The sequence below is a fragment of the Cuculus canorus genome, chromosome Z (genome assembly GCF_017976375.1).
Source record: "Cuculus canorus isolate bCucCan1 chromosome Z, bCucCan1.pri, whole genome shotgun sequence".
Classification (NCBI taxonomy): Eukaryota; Metazoa; Chordata; class Aves; order Cuculiformes; family Cuculidae; genus Cuculus; species Cuculus canorus.
This window is the reverse complement of record NC_071441.1, coordinates 29,040,296-29,066,526: the sequence shown is the minus strand read 5'-3', so window position 1 is coordinate 29,066,526 and position 26,231 is coordinate 29,040,296. Positions and strand designations below refer to the sequence as shown.

The window sequence follows — 26,231 nt, the reverse complement described above, 5'->3', positions numbered from 1 at the left end:
GTATTTTGCTATTACACGATTCTTCCCTTCTGGGTAGCGGAAAAAAAAAAAACAAACAAACAAAAGAAAAAAAGAGTCTTTAATTGACAAGATGTTAGGCACAATTGAGAAGCAGCAAAGAGATCCCTTGTTGGTATCATGCATCAGCTGCATACAGCACTACATGCTTTTTTGTAATCACACACAGAAGTGTGACTGCTAAGGGGAATGCAAGGCTATTATAAAATAGAAAGGTTTTCTACCTTTTTGAACAAGGGATAAGCCACAGTTACTGTTGAAAACAAGTATGCAAAAATTCAGAGGAAGTAGAAACTTAGAAAGTTAAAAAGCAGATCCAGAACTGAATCTTCTTGATTGGCAGAGCAAAAAGAGTTTTCAAAGCCTCCCCACAGTAATGCTTTTGTTCCCATGCTACTTGTAGGAAAGACTATTTCAAGAAAGAAATAAGATATAAATGAGGGAATCTTACTTTTCAGGGATAAGAACGATACTGGAATTTAAAATTATAATACATATTACGCATGACTTTTCATACTTCTGAAACCAACAAAAACACAAGCTTCAGACACATTGGTATTTCACAGTACATTGCGATCAGGTTTTATTTTCTTCAACTACTTTGACTTACAAAGTGGACAAAAGTTGTCAAAAATCTCAAAACAGTAGTCATAAAATGATGACTTTTCAGATTGGAATGTAACTCAGCCCTAGTAGAACTCCATTGATTTGCCATGAGGTTCCACTAAGAAAGGGACAATCCATCATTATCATTATTAAACTTTTGCTACACTGCTGGTGTTACACCAAAATCCAAAAATCCAAGTCCTGTACCAAAGAGTTTACAGTCTGAAACCAGCTGCAGTAATGCTAAACACTATGATTATATGACACTACTGTTAATATTTTGTTATCACCAGTAAATTTACAAGCTGAGAAGGAAAAGTAACTGAAGGGTACCATTAATAGAAGATCTTCTGTTTGCGTAACCCGTTCCTTCTCTAGCCCAGAGTATCAAAGTCCAGAATAAGCCAGAAGGATCAAGCACGAAAATTGGACCAAAAGTGTGATGTAATGTCAGGAAAAGGCAGAAAAGTCAAGGCTTCTACCTACTGCAGCTGGGCAAATCCACACATACAAAAGACTACAGAACTGAAGCAGTGAGAAAGGCAGAGAAAACTAGATTGAGCATGTTAAGAAATTAAAAACTAGTTTTTGGCGGCAGCAAACATGCACATTCTAAAATAAGAATATAGAATTAATAACCTAGAAAAGTGTAATAGACAAAATGCACACTCGTGTATCTTACCTTTAAACCAATAAACAATAATAGCAAAAAAGGCCCAGTCCTACAGACTAACTACAATGCATTGCTGCATGGAAGAGTTATGACAGTACTGCAAGAATGGGAGCAGAAGTCTGAAGGCAACATCCTCAAAATAGGAATGTAGATATTAACTCCCACATATTGCTGTTGGTATACTGCTTGAATATATCTAATAAACCAAACAGATATCCCCAAAGAACACTTGGCATTAGTTCTAGCTTTACTGTGCAGTCACAGAATATTTGTTAAGCATTACAGAAAACTTATGACAAAATTTGCCTCCTGAAGTTCACTGAAAACAAGGCACAGCTGAACTCATTTGTGAGTAAAATCAAGAAACAGACTCTGATCAATAGCACCTTACAATGATACTCATGTTTTAGCTACACAATTAAGAATACTGTTTTGTGAATTTTGGAACCAAATTTGATCAGTCTAGACATCCTCATATTCAGTGAAGCCAAGACTGCCAAGCCATTGCAAGATCAAGCCTCAATCCCATGCAGTTAACTAAAATAGCTACAGGAACTAAAAGAAAATGTTACTTGTGCGCTACAGCTGTACACAAAAGCTGTGAAAGCCTTTTAGCTTTTATTTCACAGATGTGCAGCATGGTTCTAACCAACAGGGTTTTATGACTGATGCATCTGCATGAAGCTTCTCATGAATGTTGCAAGCTTCTGAACATCTTCTACAGTCACCGCATTATATAAAGAGGCACGGATTCCTCCCACAGATCTGCATTGAAAAGAAGAGGTGAGAAAAATAGAAAATTTTTTAATATTCTAAAAAAATACATTAATAACACTCATAGACATTTAAATTACCCCTACTCCAAACAGGTAAAACTCACATTTATGTGAATGAGAAGCAACATTTAATACTTCAAAGCAAGCTTGCAATCTAGATAAACTCAGTACTTAATAGTTATTTACAGCTCCAACACTGTAGCCCTGTGACACCAAAAAGCTACCTTTTTTAATCCCACACCACCACTGAACACGGGAAGAAACTGCTGCAACCAGGCAGACAAGCCATTTAATGGAAGGCTTTATACAATGACAGAATCAAGAGTCATCTCTACATTTCAACAGAGTCAGAATTATCAAACTGGAGAAGATAGTAGAATTAAGGAAAACAGTCCCCAAGTCCCACCACACCTAAGCAGCAGTTGAGCCAAGAGCAGTCTGATTATACCCTCCAGATTGCTATTGCCAACTGATGCCAAACCAAAAACAACTTGTGAGTGAGAAAGGCTGGTAAGTCAATGGACAATGCCTGCTGCTGTATCACTATAGTAAGAGTTTATTCTGCACAGGAAAACAATGTATGTGATTAATACTTACCGATGGCCTTTCAGAGATATCATATTAAGTTCCACAGCTTTCTCAAGAAATTTCTTTTCCAGCGCTTCATCACCCTTGACACTGCCAATACGGAAAGGGACATTCATTCTGCTTCGGTTGTTTTTCTCCACTGGGCATCTAGAAAAGTTGCAAAATTTAATTATTAACCTATTCTGTGCTAAATTTATATTTTCAGCTATACACAATTTCAGAAACTGTGTAATTACATCTGTTTAACACCAAACCCATTCATCTATAATTCAAAAGATCATTATGTTCTGTGAAAGAAAGCAACATTCCTTTTTTAAACCAAGTATAATAGGAGAAACAGTAAGTGGAAGATCAATTAACCCTTCCTGACACACTCAAAATTTTTTTTAAACTCCTGTTTACAGGAGGCTTATACACAGATTAAATTTGAAAAAAAATGTAATAAAACCCACCACCCCACCCACACCAGTCTCAGTTACATTCCATAGGGTGAGGTTAGTTACAGCAAACTTTGACTAAATCTCAAGCAGTTTCTTCTCTTTACCTTCAAAGACTGACAGACAATTTTACTCAGCCAAGTGCTACCAGAATTGAGCTTAACTCAGCTAAACAGAGCTAAAGGAAGTATAAGAACAGGGCATAAGGAAATTTCCATTTAAATAACTGTAGCTACACTATAGTTTTTAGAATATTCAGCTGCTATTACACAATCTGATGTTACTGAGCTAGTGCACAGGCTCTGAAAAGCAAACTGCAAGTGGCACACAGCGCTTTACGGAAGAAGATCTCCTTTTGCTAAATCGTTTGTCACACTTCTTACCCAGTGAAGAGATTAGGTGGCCATTACAGTTGGGAAGGCAGCTTCAGATAAGTCTTCCTTTTAGTCATAGATACAATTAAAAAAAAAAATACACAGTCTTAACTGTATTTCTTAGTAAAATGCATACAGCTCAGTTAGGGAAACTTGCTTTGCCTTCCCTACTGACTACTTACCATCCAATCTGCATTTCATTTCCCACGCACGGCCTTACAGATCAGCTTGCCAGAAACAGATTTCTATTTGTCATAAAATATTTTTTCAAGGCTTCATTTGCTTACTGAGGTTTATGAAAACCCTCAGGACTTCAGTAGAGTATGATCACAATCGTGATCTTGACAACAGTAAAGACAATGTTCATTAACTAAATGGATAAAGAATGCATTAAATATTACAACGAAACTATATCCATGCCAATTAAGGTTGCAGCCAGTTTAATTTAAAATCCAAATTTAAGTAGTCCTATTCTAACTTAGACATGAAAGTTAATTCAGTCCCAAAACTGTTGATTTCATACTGAAGGTGAAAGAAAATATTCTGCACTTTCATAATCAATTACTAGTTTTTGAGCTTGGCGAGTATTAGAATTATTCCAAAATACAACATCAGCTTTTAAATATACATATTTTGAGTCTTGTGAGCTCAAAAATATCTTCCAACAACATGTAAAAATCAGAGGGTTAAATCTCTTTGGAAAACCACGAAAAATAATTGAAGACAATAAACTGGTGATCATCAGTGCAAGTGAGTTAATCATTGACAGCAAGACTGGAGGCAGCCTGGGCTGCAGTGATCATGCAGTGGCAGAGTTCAAGGTTCTGAGGGATATGGGATAAGGGAGGAGTATAATCAGAACCCTTAATTTTAGAAAAACAAACTTCCAGGTCTTCAAGGAGTCAGTCAGTAGGACCCCCGGTCCTCTGGGACAAGGGAGCAGAACAGAGCTGGAAAATATTTAAGGATGCTTTCCATAAAGTGCAAGAGCGCTCAAGTCCTCAGATGTAGGAAATCAGGCAGGGGAGGGAAGAAATCAGTGAGGCTGAGTCAAGACCTGCTGGTCAAACTGAAGAGCAAGAGAGAATGGCACAGGCAGTGCAAGCAGGGACAGGGAACTTGCGAAGAGTCTAGGGATGCTAACAGTTGTGCAGGGATGGGGTAAGGAAGCCCAAGGTGCAGCTGGAGCTGAATTTGGAAAGGGAATTGAAGACCAACAAGGGGGCTTCTACAGGTACGTCAATCAGAAAAGGAAGGTTAAAGAGAATGTACCCCCACCGATGGATGAAAATGTTGACCTCCTATCAAAAGACAAGAAGGCTGAGGTACACAACAATTTTTTTGCCTCAGTATTCACTGACAACATTCTCCTCACTCCTCCTGGGCCAATGGACAACAAGAAGTGGGCAGGGGGGTAAAGCCTTCCCACTATAGGGGAGAATGAGGCTCACGACCACCTGATGAACCTGAACATATATAAGTCTATGGGACCTGATGAGATAAATCCCAGAGTCCTGAGGGAATTGGCTAATGTGGTTGTCAAGACACTAAGATATTTGAAAGTTATGGAAGTCAGCAATCCCTGGTAACTGGAAGAAGGGGAACACTGTGTCCAATTTTTAAAAAGGGTAGAAAAGGAGACTCAGAACTACTGACCTGTCAGACTCACCTCTGTGCCTGGGAAGATCATGAAACTGATCCTTCTAGAAGCTACGCTAAAGCACATGAAGGTGATTAGAAGAAGCCAGCATGGTTTCACCTAGGCTAAGTCCTGTCAGACCAACCTACTGGCATTCTATGATGGGGTAACCACATCAGTGTACATGGGAAAAGCAATGAATGTAATCTATCTGGACTTCGGTAACGCCTTTGACATGGTCCTCCACAACATCCTCCTCTCCAAATTGGAAATATATGGATTTGATGGGGTTTGACTGTTCGGTGCATAAGGAATTGGTTGGATGGTCCCATTCAGAAACTACTGATCAATGGCTTGATGTACAGATGGAGATCCATGACAACTGGTGTCCCTCAGGGATTCATACAGGGACCAGTGCTGTTTAATACTTTCATTGATGATATCAACAGTGAGATTGAGTGCAGCCTCAGCAAGTTTGCACCAAGCTCAGTGGTGCAGCTGCCACACTGGAAGGGTGGGATGTCACCCAGAGGGACCTAGACAAACTGGAGAAGTGGGCCTGTGTGAACCTCATGAGGTTCAACAACAACAAGTGCAAGGTCCTACACCTGGGTTGGGGCAATGTGTGGTTTCAGTACAGGATGGGGGATGACATGATTGAGACCAGTTTTGTGGATAAGGACTTACGGGCGCTGATTGATGAGAAGTTCGACATGAGCTGGCAATGTGCACTCACAGCCCAGAAGGCCAACCATATCCTAGGCAGCATCAAAAGAAGCATGGCCAGAAGGTCAAGGGAGATGATTCTGCCCCTCTACTCCACTCTCGTGAGACTCCACCTGGAGTGTCGTGTCCAATTCTGGAATCCCAAACATATGAAGAATATGGAACTGTTGGAACAGGTCCAGAGGAGGGCTACAAAGATGATCAGATTGCTGGAGCACCTGCTATGAGGACAGGCTGAGAGAGCTGGGATTGTTCAGCCTGCAGAAGAGAAGGCTCCAACGAGACCTTATAGCAGCCTTCCAGTACCTGAAGGGGGCCTACAAGAAAGCTGGGGAGGGACTTTTTACAAAGGTTTGTAGTGAAAGGATGAGGCGGAATGGCTTTAAACTGGAGAAGGGAAGATTTAGTGTAGACATAAGTAAGAAATTCTTCATGATGTGGGTGGTGAGGCACTGGAACATCTTCCCAGGGAAGTTGTGGCTGCCCCATCCGTGGAGGTGTTCGAGGCCAAGTTGGATGGGGCCTTAAGTAGCCTGCTCACGGCAGGGGGATTGGAACTGGATGATCTTTAAGGTCCCTTCCAACCCAAACCATTCTATGATTCTATGAAACTGTAAGTAAAGAACATGTGTTACATTTTGACCACGCCTAGGTCTGATCTTCCTCCTCCTATTTCAGAAAGTGTTTCAGAACTTAGCACAATTAGCTAATAAAAATGCTTTGCTTGACAGAGACAACGCATAGTCTTTGTCTACTGAAAGGGATGGTAGGAAAAATACCATGCAGAAGTGGTCTCTCCAACTTAACTACTTAAACACTTTCTCTGTTTTGGCCTGTACTTCCCAAAAAGGTTAGTAAGTATACAAATCATCTGCGTATCTGATTCTTGTATACTCTTCTTCTAGGCTCCTGAGCTTTATTAAGTTTAGAACATATGTTATTAATATGCTTCATAACTGATCCATACAGGGTGACTTGAATTAACTTCCCACTGGAATGAGACTCATCCTCGGATAATTACCAAGGAAACAGTTTGCACATATAACTCCTGTAAGACTGTATAGACTACATACTGAAAAAAGTAAACTAAAAAATATGCTGCAAACAGAGTTTTAAGGGTTATTAAGATGCGGCTCTGCAACAAACATTGAAACAAATAGGAAAAGTGTAACAACTTACACATAGAATCCATTAGATTTGTCTATAATATCATAAATCATTCGTGACTTGATTAAACTAAGTCTATCCATAGCTGCAGCTCCACCATTATTCTTTATCCATTCCAGTACCAATCCCATGATATAAATACTGCAACAGGAAAGGAAATTTTTCAGTCAGGTTATTAAGAAAAACCCAAACAAACAACAAAGCAAAGCAAATAATAGTCCTGTTCAACAGTTCAGAAAATGTTTCAGCAATATAATCTTCTGTTTGGTTTTAGGGTATTCAAGATGAACAACCCAATCTGGACAATTTTACAAATTATGAAAATTTGAGGCAGCTAATGATCCTTGGACACAGATGAAGTCTTCTGAAATTCAAAAGCTACATAAATATGTTGGACCAAACTTAATCCTTCGTATCACAGAAGGACAAGTCCTGCATGTTTCTTGCAGTCCTACAGGGCTCCCAAGGATGCTCCCAGACACACTGCATGGACTGTCAGTTCATCGACCACACAACTGCCTGTCAAGTCCTAGAAAGAGCATGAGTTAGCACAGAAGTTAGCAGTATCCACCCAGTTCATCTGCTTTAGCAAAGATGCAGGGGTGATACTCAAATGTATGTACATTAATAATGCTAGAAATCTAATCCCTTTTTCACAAATGTTAAAAACTACAATTCCCTTTCTGTACCTAAAAAGACCTTATTCCTAGTGACGTCTGGCAGAGCAAACAATGATGCACTATACTTATTCACTACCATCAAGTGCTAAGTAGAGATCTGAAAGCTTACTGTCATCATGTGGCTTGCTACCAAGTATTTCAATGCTAGTTACTAAGTGCAACATAAAAAAATCCACACACACACACCCCCACCACCACCACCCCCCCGCCTTCTGCCTTTGTGCTTTTGCTACAGAGCTCTGCCTGTTCAAGTTCAGGTTATTTCCCACACTACAATACTTTACATAATAAACAGTCCACAATTTTTTACGGCATATTTCCATCATTTTGCTTTTATTAATCCCATCATTATAGTTTCCAAGGGAGTGCTTTGAGAGCATTACCCTGCTAGTTTCCCTAAAACAAGTCTTATGGGAGGTGGTGTAAATTTTGCTACTTTTAATTTCTCAGGGGATGCCAGCATCAAACCTTTGAACATTGAAGAAAGACTACAAAATAACTAAGGTTTCATATCACCTTTTATACAAAGCACCTTACAGCTTTGAGAGCATAATCTTGCCACATTTATTATTTAAAGCATTTAAGTGAAACACAGGCTAGGCCCTTGCCAATTATAGAGGGTCACATTCACCTCTTGCCCTCACTTTGGACAAGTAACGTTTCAAGAAGCCAGCCTTAAAGTCATCCACAAAACTGGCCAGCTAAAATCTTTTATCCTTCTTTCATATCAATCAAAATAATGTTTCTGAAGCAATCTTAAATGTAAGGTAAACCTTCGGAGCTTGAAAATGAGATTTTTATAGCAAATTCACTGTCAATTTTAGCAGAGCAGATTAGGGTCAAAGAGTCAAGCTCTGTAGCACCAAGAGGCTAAAACCATTAGCATCACCTTAATTTAATTTAATATCCTGCTGAAGTAGCTTTTGCAAATTCAGTTAATATTTCCTGCCTGTTTGCCAGCAAACCATTAGAGAGAACAAGGAAAAGAGCAGAGAAAGAGAGAACTAAGAAGCTTTGCCAGTTCCTTGCGAAAACTGGAACAGGCATTTAGAGCTGAGCCAAACAGATGTGCACCCTGCCAACATTCTGGTCTGTGTTACATTCTGCATTCTGGAGTGTACTCCAATGTAGGTTTGTAGCACGAAGTAAAATTTGGCAAGACAGTGACTAGGGAGAAGAAAGATTGCTAGTTCGACCATATTTTCAGCTCCCTTAATTTCCAACTACCCTATTAAAGTTATTGGCAGATACCAAGTTACAGCTAAAGCAGCACCTTCTCTTCAGAATTTCTCAGTGGCTAAAATAAAACTGCAGAATTTGATCTGTTTCACTTTTCATACCAGAGGAGCAACACTGTTATAAGTGTTGAGACTAAGTAGAGCTCAGGTTTTCAAATGGAAATAGGCTTGTACTTGGAAGACATGAATGGCTGGATTTAAAACTTGGCACATTCAAGTACCTAGTGACTAGGCAGTGAGGAAAACAACCAGTCATGAAACAGAGGCTTTTAACAATCACTAGGAAAAAAAACAAAAGGCACACCTATCACCTGTTACAAAGCTACACTGAAAAAGAAGATAAAAATCTTGAAACACTGTAAGGTTAGTTCTTGTCTTTTAGACATGCATACTCCTCAGGAAAACTAGTTGAGCATTGTAAAGTCTGTAATAACCATACTCACAAGATTCACTGTTCTTTTGATAAATTAAGATAACTGCCTCTGTCATTGCAATAGTACACTCCATCGTTAAAATCAGCAGATTCAGAGATACAATTAGTATCACTTAAAATTCTACTGAATTTAAGCAACTGATTGCATTAAGACAGGCTCTATACACGGGAATCACTGTACTTTACGCCAATACATTGCATTTCATATCAGCTGGACATCATTAGTTAACTTAAGTTTTGAAAGTCTAGCATGTATGGAAAAGCTAAAAGACTTCAGATTAAACAAAAATAATACAAGATAGCATTACCAAATTACCTAAATCAAGAAGAAATCCTATCTTTAAAAGTAGAAATTATTCTTTGCAAAATAATTAAAAAAAATGTTGGGGAAAAAAAGGGTACCTGGTTTGAAGATTTTGTTTTTCAAAATAAGCATTTCAGTGGATGTTGGTATGAAAATGCTCAACATTAGGAACAGGTAGGTATTACTTACTCAACATCTGAATATTCTAGTAGCAAAGCATCATTTCACTATCTATAAGAAGCTAAGAGACAGTAATTTTCAAAAAAGCAAGCTGTAGCCTTTTGTTTCTTGCACATATGAAATCAGCAGGTATAAGCCAATTTTATAATTTTGATTGCTAGCAATGCTAATGAAGCTAGGCCAACTTTATTTTTGGATAACAAACACTGAGGCAGAAAAATGGAAAATTTTACTAGAGAATAGAAGGACAGCAATAAGTGAAACACCATTTTTAAAAAGTTATTTTACGGGGGCGTGGATCTGGAGGCTCAAATGCTGAGAACAACCTCAGGAAGATATTAAATCAAATTGTACTGAGTGGTCAAGAAGCAAGACTAAATGCTAAATTACCTACTTGCAATGGTAGAAGCATCACCACTGAACTGACTAGACTTGTGTTCATGTAAGTCAGAGCTGGATCCTGAAACTTCTACAATGATACCACAACATAAAATATTTACTTCTAAAAATACTATGTCCACGATGGCCGAGTTCTATTAGGCAACACCAAAGCCTAGTACAGTCATGTGGCTGGACACTTCCCATGCTCTCACGCGAATCCTGTGAATTACTCCAACATATCAGTGAATTGAAGGCAAATAAACAACTTCTGAAACTTTTCTCGATAAAAGCAGCAGATAGCAGTGCAGTAGCTTTCTGAGTAAGAGATACTGAATACGGGAGTAAATTACCTGTAGCATGGTGGAGTGTTATACAAAGAGCCATTCGTTACTTGTGTCTTGTAATCCAGTACCACAGGGCACTCCTTCAGTGCAAATCCCAGCAAGTCCTCACGTACTATTACAACAGTAACTCCTGCACAGCCAACATTCTTCTGAGCACCAGCAAAAATCACACCAAACTAACAGAAAGAAGAAAAGAAGGACTTGCTTACATGCACTCACTAGTAGACCTTATGACTGAGTAATAAACCATCATTATACAAGAGGCATAAAACTCAGCTGAAGAGCTTGGAGCGTGTCTTGAAAATGAGCAAGCTGCAGGTCAAACAAGAGTTAGAAGAAGTTCTGATTTCAAAGCGCACTTACAGCTACAGTTATTATCCCATGCATGCCTGTTATCAGAACTATGTATCTTCATTCATCTGCGGAAGATCATCACAACAAATACCCTAATGATTTGCTAGATACTTATTTATGTGTCACAAATAATTCTCAAGGCAGGCTCTCCCTATTTCACACTGCTCCAAGCAAGCTTACCTTAAATTAACACAGATTGTAGTGTTTTCAACCAATGTGGTAATTCAGAACAGATATCATACAATCCACCAGTTTAAAGAGGCACATAAGGAAAGCCCAAGATGAATGCACTAGCAATTGCCCCTTCTTTATGCCCCTTCTCAGATAAGAAAGGTCAAATATGCTACTTTGCTAGTCAGTAACATCTCCCACTGGTAACACATTTTACAAACATAAGAAAGTACTATGATCTCCTTGTGTAATATACCTATGAAACAGACACAGTAATTGTGAGGCACAGGAAGCTTTAGCAGCTAAAAAATGGTTACAGATTTTCCATGTAAGAGGCAGGATCAAAAATTCTCCTTCATAGTACTCCGCTCTAGACATATACACTATCTACAGACTAAGTAGGATTCCAAACATATCTTTCTCAGATACAGCATCAGTTAAGAACAAATTAACAATTTGGACAACAGACAGACATTGAAATCTCAAAAGCTAAATCTCAACATTTCATTTCACTATCAAACACCAAGTTAACAAAATATGATTTTCTTCATTTCACTGATGCAGATTTCCAGTCATCCTGACATTTCAAACTGCCTAAATCTACACATTCAAGTTTGAAAACGCTTTGTACAGCCACTGTGTCTAATACTGTACCTTCGAAACATCCACAGGTCTGGACAGGAAGTTTGATGACATATCACAAACCAAGACTGCTCCTTTGACATCAGGTACAAAGTCAAATTCCACACCATGAACAGTCTCGTTAGCACAGTAATAGACATAAGATGCATTTGGATCAAGATTCCAAGTGCTTGGGTCAGGAATGTCTGAGACAGACAAAAAAAAGGAAAACCAAAGGTCACTGGAGACAAGTAATTTCCCTGGCGTGCAATTTTACTTAACATGAGACTCGAGTGCAAACCCAGAATGATTTTTGCCGTATGAAGTACTAATCATACAATTTTTCTGCAAGGGAAAAACACAGTGCATTCCCAAACTATGTGGTGAACCATCATTAAGCTGGCATACAGCCTTCTGGCTTTCACCTCATATTCCTCAAGCAATTTTCAGCAGGTTTGCAATCCCAGACTACAAACAACTCTATTAACAGTCCAAGGCAGCATGTCAGAGGAATTCAGGCACTGGGTGCAAGAATCCTTCTGATGCCTTTAGAACCGCTGAACCATCCAAATTCTCACAGGCAAAGTTCTGTAACGCTGCATTTCTGTGCAGCTCATGAAGTCTTGCACAAGCTGAACACAAGTTTACCCACCTACGTCTCCTTTACACTTTGCAATTGATTTACAAAACTAAGATTTCCTGTCAACAGGCAATATAGAGGCATGCTCTGGCAGCTCAGAACAGGTTTTGCACAGAACAAGTGGTTGTTCTTCCCTTCTTCTCTCCTCCAAAACATGAGGGGGAAGAAGTGCTGCTACTGCCTCCACCATTATTTGCTGCCTCTGCCCTGATCTTCAGCTGCCAAATGGTGAATACACTCCCCTAGACTGGGAGGTTATAGGTTCAATTCCTCGCTTACATACAATTTATCTTCCAAGCTACAGTCCTAACGACCAGTTAATATACTAACTTGTACTGGGATATTCTTCATCTCTTCTGTCCCCACTCCTCCCAGCTCAAATGCTATTATTTGGGTTCTTTTGAAAAGAAAAGTAATCATGACTAGCAGGAAGAGAAACCTGAACTCAGGTGTCCCTGCTCTAAGAATTATTTATGTATATCTACTGATCCAGTGACACTTAAAATGTTCTTGAAACAGATTCCCTTGTAGAAATTCCCAATGCCTCAATCAAATGTAACGTTTTTCTTCCTTAAGCATTGTGGTCATTCATATTATGTCATGTCCAGTAACAAGCTTAAAGAGGAGGAGCTGAAAATGGCTGTTTTATTTGAGAGCCAGCTGCCTGACATGAGTGGCAAAGTTAAGCATTTGGGAACCCTTGAGAAAAAAGGTAATAGAATGCAGGCCTCCCAGCCCCTGGGCCAACACAGTTAAGATTTCAGACACGCTTCTAAACTTCAGAGCAAACTCTTTAAGTATACCTGAAACTTAAATACCCCTGCAAATAACATAAGAACTCAGTTAAATAACAAAAATAAATAAAAATCAGAGACCCCAGACCATTTCCCTACCAATACATTCGCTTCTTGCCACTTATTTTCTCAGTATGCTCAGTCTAATTTCACAGTTCTTTCCCGGTGGAAACTTTTAAGCCATCTAACAGATCTCCCACTGATGAACATTGAGAGATGTGGCAGGCAATCTTTTGAGTGCTAGGCAGTGAACTCTAACTAGTTAACATTCAATAACCCACTAGTTGAGTTGGAACAATTTTTAGCGTGATTCAAAAAGCTAAGTATTCACATGGATGGATGTAATCATCAACTTACGCGTATAGGATCCTAGTTTTGGATGAACAATATTCACTTTGGCATACTTCTCTGCTTCTTTAGCTGCTTTTGCTGACCAAGCTCCAGTAACCACATAATCTGCATGTCTTCCCTCCTTTAAACCAATAAGATTAAGTGGGATTGCACTGAACTGACCAGATCCACCTCCTTGGAGGAAAATAACTTTATAGTTTTCTGGTATATTTCTGCACAAAAGAAATAATCATTTGTGTTATTCTCAGAAGATACATGATGCATATTACTTGATGTTACACATTTAACAGTAACTCAGGAAGAAAACTCTCAGTTCAGAAGACAAGTGGTTAGCCTAAATCCCATTAACTTCGCTCAGCACGGGTCTTGAGTAACAAGTTAAGTATTCAGAGTAATGCTGTACATTTAATCAATAAAAATTTCCTGAAAGCAAACTTTTTTCCCCCTTCAGATAGCATTAAACAAATTCACTCCTGAGTGGCTCTACTATCACAGTGCACAAACTTTAAAGATAATACAGCAGAATTAATACTCACTTTAATTTTGTCTATTGGTATCTTCATGGCTTTTCTGTCATGCTATGGACTTCACATCAAAGTGCTCACAGGAGAATTCAGCTTTTAGACCCTTCAATTTAAAAGTGCAACTGTATGGTAAATGGTACTTGCAGTGCAAGTGCCACAAGGAGTTGTTCAGACAGTTGCAAAAATTACTTGTTCAAATTATTCATTAAAACCCCTCCGTCAATCATTCTGGCAGTACCTGAGAGTCAAGCTCTTATATGACATGACCGTCATTAACTACAATAAGAACATTAATTCTTATTCATACACAATAAATATATCTCAAACATTTTTAAATGTGCTTTCAAATAGGAAAAGGGTTCCTGATCAGCGTTTCCAAAACACATCCACAGAGCTTACGGTAATAAAATCAGATCAATAAGTAATGTACAGATCACCTCTGTGCCATTAGAGAAAGGATTTCTCTTCTCATTTATTTCTTCAAGAAAGCTCCTGCCCTTCATGAATTGTATGAAGGTGATAAAAATTAACATTTCAGAAGGAAGTCAACTAGTCAGTGTGTAGTAGACACATGAAAAGCAACTTAACCTAGTAAAAGGCCTTAGTCATATTCAAATGAATCAGCATCAGACAAATGGAAGGCCAGTGCTCTCATGAAGATTATTACTCTATCAGACATGGCATCTAAACAAAAATCCCTACACAAACAGCTGCTTTCAAGGAAAGGTCTCCACATCAGTCATTATTAGTGTAACAAGCACAAACAAAAATAAGTAGGATGTAAATCACTTACAGCAATTCACGCAAGAGATTTTCAGCTGTATTTAAAATTTTTGTGAAATCCGAGGTCCGATGGCTCATCTCTGTGGTGGAAAAGAAAGAAGAAATAACATGAAACAAAACGATAGCACATTAATGCAGTTTAAAAACTGTGTTAAGCTTAAAATGTCTTACACTATAGGCCCAAAATGCCTGGAGGCTCCCATTCCCAGCTGCAACTCCTATTTTTTTTTATGAGCCTTCCTAAATACCCCCATAAAATTTATACCTCCAGGTTTGTACAGATCCAGACAAATCCAGTCCATCCATATTTGGCACCCACATGACCTTACTACTCCCAGGAATAACTAAACCTCTGTGAAAAATACTCCCTAGGAAGGTGTAAGTTTTCCTCACTCTGAGAGTGCTCTCTGCTACTAATGCTGTAGCAAGTACAGAGTAAGATAGAGTGCTTTGTCTTCTTTTATTTTTAACAAGGCTTTTTCATGCAGTGATCCTAACTAAACATTAAGGACACTTTAATACTAACTCCTTTTATTAAATCCACATTGTTTCTTCCATTTGCAAAAGTGTACAATTCAAACATGAATCTCAACCCAGCAGAGACTGCAGCACAGACTACTTTTAGCAAACAAGCAGTTTCACAGCACTAGTAAAATGGTGACCACCTTCTTGTGTAAAAGTTCTATGCAACTGGGGCTGAAAAGCCAGTTACTTATCCATTATGGCAGAGAAGACACCTCCTCTTTATGACAGGACAGCACTGCATTCCCAAAGGGAAGGATGCTGTATATCAAATACATCTGAAGGGGGTTGCCCGCAGTATGTAAGACACTACATGTGGTATCTACATTCATATATACACACATACAGAATGTGTGTACCTGTGTAGAGTATGTGTATGCTTTTTTATATCACTTTTATACATATATATACACACACGCACATTCATCCCTGTCCAAAGACTCAAAACTACTAATGCTTTGCATACGATTAGTTATGTTTTTTGTCTCTAGCCCTTTGGTTTAGATCACCAAACATCTGGCTACCTATCATTTTATGGGCTCCTGATAAATAGCAGAAAAGCAGTATGAAAACGTATTCCTTGAACATACATGTTACCAGAATAAGGTATTAGAAAAGGAGCTGAAATACCAAGATCAACAATTCTTATTATAAAACAATCTAGTTAAACATCTAGATTACAAAAAACACAGAATTTTCAAAGTCTTACCAAGAACACTTATACCAAGTCCTTTATAGTCCACCAATTCTTTCTGTGCTTCTAATAACACCTGACAAAATAAAAAATCCACAAATAAGGGAATTTTCCACTACTTAGAGAAACTGATGTATCATTCACATTGCCGGCAACTCCGTATTGTAGTAACCTCACACTTGTCAAGTGAGATTAAGAGAAGTACAGTCACCAATGTAATATCATTGTACCTAGCAGCTGAAAGCTTTTCTTAAGACAGCATAAATAAGTCATATGCTTACACTCAAGACCAGGTTTTAAGTTATTATCTCAACAGTTACATTTCCGGATTTCAGAATCATTTATAGGTGCAGGATGGAAATCCCGAACTTTTACAGAACGCTTAATGTTTGCACATGTACTCTTTCTAATCAAGCATCTTAATTTCCCACACCTGCAGCCTGGGTTCTTTCACTTGACTTGTGCGAACAAGACAACCAAGGTATTGAGTAAAACAAATTTTAAAAAATCAGCCTAGGATTTTGGATACCTCAAACTGACCCAACAGGACAAGGCCCAGTTTCACAGGATGAAGTCCCTTACTTATTGAACACGAGCGCTCTCTATGTTATTGAAAGTTAAGAAAGAAATTAAGCAAAATTTGAGACAACTGAAAATTACAGGTCACTCCTAGGAGCTCTAGCAGAGTAATGTTGCTTCAGCCTTCCATTCTTCTTTCTTCTCCCACAGCTCTCGTTTATCAACAAAGTGGAACGAGATTCTAACCTGGATCTGCAGATTCTGATTTCAGTGAATTCTTGCATGAGAGTGAAAAGATTGTTATTTCCTCCCAAAGGAAGCAGGAGGAGAGGGAACCCAGCAGGAAAGCCAGCAAAAGAAACGCTGTATGCATGTGCCTCAGAATCTGTGAACAAGATGCAGGAACAAGAAACCTGCTTTGCTGACAGGGCACCTGCATGGCCTGCCAGCTGTAACAGCTGGTCACAAAGAGCGCTGCTTCTGATGTTAGCGATCCTTAAGTTTTAAACACTGTTTCACATGCAAACTTATTCATGCCAGAAAGGGTGAGAGAGATAAACTGAACACACAGACTCTTAGAAAGTGCTTGTTATAGTGCTTGATAAAATCCAATTCTGTTAGTAAGTCTTTAGCTGACAATCTGCACACAACAGTCATTTAGGAAACGCCTTATAACAGCCGTGAAGAGCTCTCTCCATCTTCTTGCTTCAGTGAGTCCAAGTGATTCATGTGTAGTATCAGTCCACAATCAAAGTGAAACAATCAAGTTGGTACAGCGGCCCATTGAAGAGGAGTGCCGTTCAAGAGAGGAAAACAGATTAACAGTAGAGTTCATCTATGCTCTCCTCAAGCCCTGAACCCCGTTCTCAGCACTGCCTGCTGGAGAGCTGGATCCTGCAGGAGGTTTGGAGGTAAGGCTTCCAGGCAGAACAGCAAATTTCTCTGCACACAATATGCAAAGGCAGCTTCCTAGGGAAGGGGAGGGGAAAGCTGCCATAGAGCAAATCTGTTCACCTAAGAAACTGAAATAACACAGAAGATAATGAAGAAGGCTAAGAAGGAAATGGAAAAAAAAAAAAAAAAGAAAGAAAGAAAAAAAGTTTCTGTAATGCACAAGTTGGAAGCCAGATGAGTGCAGCCCAGCAGAACCAGTCCTCCCTCCATATGGAACTGGATAATCCGTGCCTCCTGATGCAACTTTCCAGAGGGCTGAGCTTAAGCTGCATCCACCGACACTGTTTAAATCAACACGGGTTTGACCCGCATAAATGACCCCGCATTTATCAGCGGGCAAAGCGCATCCCCTGCGCCCGCGGCTCCGCTCCGTCCCCAACCACATCTTGATGAACGACCACGCGCTCACATCCAGAAAACAAAACTCTGGGAGAGCAGCCCTAGAACGAAGGTGCGTTTCCAAAAGAAACCGAACCATCGGGACATTCAACTCGGTGGGAGGCGGAGCAGGCGCGCAACCTCGCTGCCGTGTGGGCAGTGACTGCGACAGGCGCTTACCCGCGCTCCCCCCGCGGCCACAGCGCACCCCTGGCGGCACCGGGCCCCTCCCAGCACAGCACCCCCCTCATGCACAGCGCCCCCTGCCGTAAGGGAGGCACAGCCCTCCCCCGCCGGCACGGCCCCCACAGCGCCCCCCGCCGGCACTCACGGAGCGCGGCAGCTTGGCCGGTCCGGCCCCGAAATTGGCCACCTGCCGCCCGCCCTCCATCTCGCTGGCTACGGGGATCGCGAAGCCGCTGTACCGCTGCGCGCTGGCCGCGCCCGCCGATATAAACCCGCCGCCCGGGGGCCGCCCATTGGCCGCGGGGGCGCGGGGCGGGGCGGGGCCGGAACGCAGGGCAGCGATTGGCCGCGCCATCGGGTAGCGGGGGGATGGCGAGAGCGAGTCGTGTCCCGTGTGGGGGTGGGGGCACAGCCCGGTTGTGGCCGCGGCGGCTGCCTCCGGGCTGCAGAGGTGTCTGCAAAAGCATCCGACATCAAAAATAGTGACCTATACCTACGCTGGAATTCAGGCGGTAATTCCTCTTGGAAGAGGTGGTTTCACAATACCCGAATGTCTTCGTACTCGGTGTGAAATTCCTCGCGGAGGAGCAGGATCCCGGCAGGCTGCTTGGGTTCCACGGAGAGGGAGAGAAAGCAAGAGCACTGTGAAAATCAATTAACTTTATGGAATGGATGAGGTCTGCCAAAGGTCCTAGGCTAATATCATAGAATAGCTTGGGTTGGAAGGGACCTTAAAGGTCATCCAACCCCCCTGTGATTATATCTCTGAATGTTAAACCGTCCTTTCCACAATACCTTGATGTCAGTTCACTGCAAACGCAGAGTTGGTACAGTTAAACTCTTGTAACAAAGACTTAAGCTAATCCAGTTTCTTCTCATTGTTCTACTGAGAGACGTACAGCTGTACATCAATTTTCAGAAGTTAAAGGCAGTAGCAGTAAATCAGTTTTGACCAAATGAACCATTACATGTGACTGAAAACAGAAGGGGTCGATGAAGTCCCATAGTTCCCAGATATCTTAGATACGAACCATGATTTTCACGTGCAGCTGTATAAAGCACAGCTCCTTAATACCACACTCCACACAGTGCTACCTCTAATGTTGGCCATACTTTAGTCCAATGCATGTTCCCCAAACTCATCATCAACATTAATTGTCTGGATACCAAAACTGCATTTTTATCAGAAATGAAAGTGTTGATGATCTACTTCGTGGATACCAAGATTTATATAAAAGGTTGTTTTTCATTACAAATCATTTCACTGGAGAAATACTGACTACTGAAATTTGTTCCTTCTCTGGTCCAGCCAGGTCAAACCTAGAACAATAAAAAGAATGTACAGGTTACAGCTTGATCTGGTACTTAGTTAACAGAATTCAAGTTATTTTGTTTTAAAAATTGTAAACAGAGATAGTGGGTTTAGAGCATAGATAACCTTCATTCCAGGTTCATAAAGGCTATAGCTTCAGAAAAAGCTATCAAACTCGCTTTCAGACACAGAACCCTCCTCAGCTCTAGAGATAATAGTAAACTTCACAGACATTACAGGATGGATAAAATTTCTTCAAAGCACCAAGGTTTTTTTTTTTTTAAGTATATCTGAGACCACAACACCCAGAACAACTACGTTACTTCTAATTATTAAAATTAGTTCTAATTAAATAGAAGACTAAGTGCCCAGGAACAACACAGAGATGACTGGAATGTAACTGGTTTTACAGGAGTCTCAAATAGAACCAGGCTTCAGAGATGCAGGCTCCTCATATCAGCTTTTCCCAATGTTAAACTCAGATTACCAGCATCTGCCCAGAGAGACAGCTTCGAACTCCAGCCTGTTCGAGTAAAAGTATCATCAGTAGGAAAGGGCAATGGAAGCAGTCGGAGATAGTTTAGGTTGATGGTTCAGGTGAGGAAGCCTGGCCACTACTACAGGGAAGTGATTTGACATCCAAGCAAGATGAGTCTTGAATCCTGACTGTATGGCACAAACCACAAGGTAAATTAAAACTTTCAAATTAAAAATGTTATTCCGGCACTAAGAGCTAGAACACAAATAGAAATTAGGTATACTGGTGCTGGTATCAGCCCAGAGCACAGGAAGTAAATATCCAGCTTATATAGTTTTTCACTTCTGGAAGCTGCCATCATGACAAAGGATCAAAAGCAGCAGCTCCTGTAAGATCACAGGACAACTGTGTGGGAAGCCTTGCCACACAGCGCTTTAGGAAATCAGTTTCAGGTTGTGCATTGATGGGTAGTAAGTAAAGTTGGTAAGTATGCATATAAACCAGAAAGTTTCCTGGACACAGAGCAGTCCACTTTTGCTACATGCAAAGGATTATTATGCTTTTGCAGTCAGAGTGAATGAAGAGGAATAGTAAAGGTCATGTCAGTGTTTTGTTTCTATTGAACTGAGATTTTGCTAATTTTAACATTTTGCTACCAGCAACTGTAATTTAATATTTTCATTTCATCAAAACCCATAAATTCATTATATCAACATTCATGGTCACCCTATAAAATACCCAGTATAAAATATAAACCTTACGAAGCCAGAACTTCCAAAAATGCCTCTGATTTCCAGCTTTTTACAGAGAACCTGACCCTTCAAGTGCCACAAATCCCAGTAGGCAAAATGTGGGTTTGTTTAACTTACAAAACCCCAGAGAGAACTGTATTTACTACAATGCATAACAGGAAAGACAAAACAAAAAGCAGATAAAACTGTAATATTTAAATAAACTTCCCGAATGTTCAGTGAACTTTCATTAAGTTCATTGTGACTTTATGTTATGCTGGACAGAAAAACCTTCATCGACTAATACTGGGAAAAAATCAGCTCACTCAAGGAGACACAGTGCACACGCGTTCCCTGTCTGGTACAATAACTGACCAACTGACGTCATTATTAAAAGACAAATAAAGCTGACTGCATAGCAAACTGGCAGCTGTTTCAAGAGGCAGCTGGGGTGTCTGGTTCAGCAAACTACTCAGCAGCAAATTTTAGTGGGACTTAAATCGCACTGCAGGTAGTTCAGAAAAGGGCTTGGGGTCATTTTGGTTTTCAGAGATTTGGCTCCAATTATGGCAGTTACGATGTGTGAAAACTAATAATTGAGAAGCGCAAATGAAAAGACAAAAAGTGAGTTTTATAAGTAAACATGTTCTCTATCAAATAGCTGGCCTGTTGATTTCAGGCTTTTATGTCAAACAAGAACAGAGACAAAAGTGTAAAACATTAACTAATAGCAAGAGGTTGAAACAGGTTATACCCAAATTCAGGGTAAAATGGTTTCATAATCATTTAAAATGTATGTATACATACACACAAGAATACTTTTTCACTTTAATATTATTAAACTCCTTTAAATATATTTTATGCACAAAAGAATTTTTATTCCTATACCAATTTTTTTTAAAAAAATATATTTTTCGACTGTTAGTAAAACCCTTTAAGTTTCTGAAATATTCAACGTAGTCTTAGAAAATAATTCTCCCTCAGGTAACTTACATGCACTAAATCTACTGACTTCAGATCCAAAATTCAACTCTATGTAAAAGTGTGCGCTCACAGTAAGAGTGCTACACAACAGCACCAGTGATGAGATGGAGAATCCTTTATGTTTCTGATTTAAAAAAAAATAAAAGTTAAGTAATAATTTCACTGAAAATATTTTGCACAGAATTCACACTTCAAACCAAATACCAGCAGTTTTAACATAAAATGTATGCTCGTGGGCATACAATACATTAACAGTTTTAAGTTCTTTAAGGTATTTTTAAGGACAAATAACAGATTTATAATTCCTAACCTCAGAAATCTGAACAATTTTGAAGCCACCACTTCACAGTGATTAGCTTAAGAGCTGTAGTTTTAAAAAGAGAACACAAAGCATTCTGGAGAAACTGATTCACATAATTGTTCAATCAAACCAAAATTGCAAGGAAAGTTCATAAGTGAAGCGAAAGTCCTCAAATGTTTGAGAGATATAAAAAATAGCATAGATTAATATATTACCTGCATTATTCCAAAGTGACAAAGTCTGTATAAATAGTGTACTTTCATTGTGCAATTACTTGTGCAGTATTGCAATACCTAAGCTAATCTAATGCTATTTGCTCAGTAGAAAATTTCCATTTGAGGATTCATGAATTTCTTCATAATTGTCATGCAGTTGGAGTCAGCAGTTTTTACAGCTCTTCTGTGTTCCACAACTCTCATGGCCAATGACAGAGCAAAAAGGTTATAAAGGTACTACCCAATCGCCTAGAGTTGACTACTGCAATTTCAGAAATTTGTTTTAAATCAGGACTGACAAGCACATGGATGTGAAAGTCATAGAAAGAAGTTATTTGAAGGAAATAAAATTGACTGGTTCACCCAAAAGCAAAATTCACTCCCATTGTTGAACCAAATTACTTAAACTCTAAAATAGAACAGTTTAGGTGGTTTTATTTTTCCAAATGCGAATTTTATGTTGCTTATAAAATTTGCTTGGATGTTTAACATATTCATCATCTCTACAACCCCTTCTAATAAGTTTAATTTCACAGAACTCCCATTTATATACAAAACAGTAGTTAGTGACGGAAATATAACCATTATCCTAGGCTCTTCACTGATAGCTTTCTCATGGCACTCAGGCAAGCGTACAAATATAAAGATACTGTTTTATTTTTTAGGGCTGTACTGAAGTTTATCATGTTACTATTCTTGCTGCAAAATAAAATTATTTTCTGTGCCATTAGACAAATAAAAAAGGAAGAATGGCTGTATATAAGTATTTCTTTTAGAGATGTTTCTGGTTTCATTTTCTAATCTGAAAATTCCACTACTTTTGGGAATGTCATACCTATACACTGCTAGGCATGAACTGATGTTTGCCATAAACCCATTATTTCCCCACTTCCATTGCAATAAACTGGAAACAAACACTAGAAAAAAATTGTTCTCAAATTATTAATTTATTAGCTCACAAAGTTTACATTCTATAATGAAATCTGTGATACACAATAAAATCCATACACAAGGAATTGTTTGCATGCAGTACAAACTGAAAGGTGACATTCTACCAGTACATCCTGTGTTTCCAAAAATGTGACAAGTGATGCAAACATGAAATGGGCACACGAAGCAAAATGCAATGCTTTAAAATGCTATGAAGTCTACATTATTTTACAAAAAAACCCAGAAACTCTACTAAGGCATCCAAAACTTATTTTTAATCTTGCAAGCATCGAGAACAGACTAAACATTTTAGAACCATTTCAAATGCTCGTAACACTTTGGATAATTTCTTGTATTTCTGAGGCAGTTCCTATAGTATCAGTTCCAGAGCCACTTATTGTCTGCAGTATACATTGATCTCCTCTTGCTCCATCATTCAGAATTGCCATTTCATTTGCTCGAGGAATGTATTTCTTTGAGGAACAATTTTTGCTTTTTTCACCAGAAGCACTAGTGGATGTTCTGCTACCACTACTTTTAATACGTGCACTGGAATCAGAAAATGAATGCAGACTGTTAAATAATTGCCTTGCTGAGGGATGTCCTTTTGCTTGTTCATTTTGTTTGACTCCCCTCTCAGAAAATGTTGGAGTACTACTTCGAGGCTTATCCTCTTTAGTTTGGTTAATTGTTTGAGCCTCATTTTCCTCCCATGAGCCTGGTTCATGATGCTGCCCAGCAGTCTGAAGTTCCTTTATTTCTCTAAGAGCAGAGAAGGCATTATTCATAACCATCTGGGATTGAAATGTGCCAGGATGAGAAATCTGGATGTCCCCAGCTCTGTTCTGAAATAAGAGATTCCAATGCAGATACTGATGTAACAGAAAAAAAAATCATGTATATACTAAAAATACACCAAAAAAAAGTACTAAAATACTTAAAAATACTTAAATCTGCAGAGTAAAATAAAGTCTTTATATAACATAGAAAAAATTGATAGATAATAGCAGTCACACAACCTTTATTACCTTTCAAAGCAAACAAGTTTCAGAAGATTGTTAAGGTAATAATGACACAGAGTAGTCATCCTATGGTTTCATATCTAGCTTGAACATTACACTACAGAAATGCATCAGTTATACTGAAGCAGTCAAAGCCTAATCATATCTATCATTCTGAAATACCTGCAATTTACATTTGCTCACAGTTAACAGTAGCGTGGTCCCAACACTCTATCCCACAATATGTAGCTGCTACAAACTAACCAGTACTAGGAGGTAAGTATGAGAGTAGTGTTAAGTGTTAGTTGAAGATTTTTGTAGTCATCATTTTCCAAGTGTACTTAAATGACATTTTAAACTCAGGCGTCTAAATATAGTAAATTACACAAACAATGGCTCAAACAATCCATGTGAACAAGTTAATGTCGTAGTGCAGAAGACTGAAAACACTGTGGCAAGCCAAACTACAACAAATGTTGAAGAACCTATAACAAGAATTGCTCTAGCACTACAAATAATTTTAGCAGATTCAAACTGCAAAAACTGTAAACTGTTTTCTGCACCATTTAAAACCCACCACGCTTTTTACCATCTTGTTTTAGAAGCTCATATTGTTCTTAAGGAATTTGGAACACGATGTGGAAGACATTGGATATAAGAAATACACTGGAATGCAGAATGATTCTTAGCATGGCAGTTTCACCCAACCTGAACAACCATTGTAGGCTGTCAATATCTTAATTTTTAACTGCCTTAAAAACTTACAACTGGTCTTTTTTTTTTTTTTTTCCCCCATGGAACTTTAGTCTCCCTTGAAAAATCCAGAAGGTTTTCTATTTATTAACTTTGGAGTAGAAACTAAAACCTTGTCTTGATAATACTGAAGATTTGTAGTTGAAATTCATGGCTTGGCCCATGTAGAAATCTAACATGATTGGATACGTACGGAGAAATTACTTGGAAGAAAAATTGTGCGTTTCAATAGGCACTTTGTACTACCCTCTACTATCAGACTAGGTTTATTTTAAACTATTAAAACCATAATTAAATGCTTCCAAAAAACCTAGTCATGGCATTTTCCATTTTTAATGGATGCATATCACTACTGGAACTTCATATTTCAAAATAAGAAACATTATTACTACCGACTCTCTCATAGTACAAAATACTATGGTTTCTGTTCCAAACGGTAATCACTTAAAAAGCTTACATTAACTATTTAATTATATGATCTGTATAAATACAGCTACAACAAAAGATTGCAATAATAACTTTATGGATTATTTGGTAATCATTACTTTCAGTCAAGGGGGGATAACAGCTGAAAAATACATTAAATAGCATGAAGTACATTGCCACTAGCATTCCCTCTATAGACTTACTTTGCTATTCTGGGTATGTTCTTGTCTTTCTTCTTCAAAGGACTTCTCCTTTAGCATGTTAGGAGGGTTACTGAGAGTAGAATTCATTGATGGATGCCCCAAAAGTCCAAAATCTGACTGGTCTATCCCAGCTAACACAGCAAGTTGTCCAAGTCTGTAAAATAATTTTTAAGAGAAAATGACACTTGTTAGCCGTGTGAAAGACCTAAATGTTCAAAACCAGAAGAATAAACAGAATCTGTTTGAAACTTTGAAGACAGTTTTTCCATTATACACAAAATAGCTTAATAAAGATGGAAACAAATAGCTAAAAGGTATTTTCCTGTCTTTGCACAAATTAGTCTGCAGGTTCAAAACTGTCTGTCTTCACTTGGTATTATGAGGCTAAGGATTTAGTTCTCCCAGTTAGCATTGATCTCGGAGCAGGATGTTGGTGAGTGGATTCTCTGCCAGGCAGGGAATTAAATATTAGAACAGAATGGCAGAGGAGCCGAATGGCAGGGGTTGGAAGGGACCTCTGGAGATCATCTAGTCCAACCCCAGCGTTAAAGCAGGTTTACCTAGCGTAGGTTGCACAGGATCACGAGAAGGCAATCCTACAACCTCTCTAGACAGCCTGTTCCAGTGCTTTGCCACCCTCAAAGTAAAGAACTTTCTCCTCATGTTAAGGTGGAACTTCTTGTTTTCCATGTGCTGCCTCTTGCCCTGTCACTGGGCGCTGCTGAGAAGGGTCTGTCACCATCCTCTTGCCCATTAGATATTTATAAGCATTGACAGGATCCCCTCTCAGTCTTCTCCAGGCTTAAACAGACCCAGTTCACTCAGCCTCTCCACATATGAGA

The 26,231-nt window shown here is 39.1% G+C and overlaps 2 protein-coding genes across 10 annotated transcripts in view; both read right to left on the bottom strand.

Moving 5' to 3' along the window:
• Window positions 1–65: 65 nt before the first annotated feature.
• On the bottom strand, window positions 66–18,342 carry PSAT1 (phosphoserine aminotransferase 1). Its single transcript, XM_054054766.1, has 9 exons — window positions 18,201–18,342; window positions 16,034–16,094; window positions 14,813–14,882; window positions 13,502–13,707; window positions 11,744–11,916; window positions 10,571–10,740; window positions 7,017–7,145; window positions 2,671–2,808; window positions 66–2,062 (listed from the first exon to the last, which is right to left on the bottom strand). Exons 1-9 carry the CDS (start codon window positions 18,258–18,260, stop codon window positions 1,957–1,959), a joined length of 1,113 nt encoding a protein of 370 aa, XP_053910741.1. The 5' UTR covers window positions 18,261–18,342; the 3' UTR covers window positions 66–1,956.
• Window positions 18,343–23,012: 4,670 nt separating this feature from the next.
• Window positions 23,013–26,231, bottom strand: part of CEP78 (centrosomal protein 78) — a 29,791-nt gene continuing 26,572 nt past the window's right edge. For 7 of the 9 annotated variants that reach the window (XM_054054547.1, XM_054054546.1, XM_054054544.1 and 4 more), the window contains 2 exons: window positions 25,390–25,543; window positions 23,013–23,878 (listed from right to left, as the gene is read on the bottom strand). In XM_054054547.1, coding sequence (XP_053910522.1) covers window positions 23,327–23,878; window positions 25,390–25,543 — 706 coding nt within the window. In that variant the 3' untranslated portion in view covers window positions 23,013–23,326. The remainder of the gene's footprint in view (window positions 23,879–25,389; window positions 25,544–26,231) is intronic. The other 2 variants (XM_054054550.1, XM_054054551.1) reach the window with 1 other exon arrangement.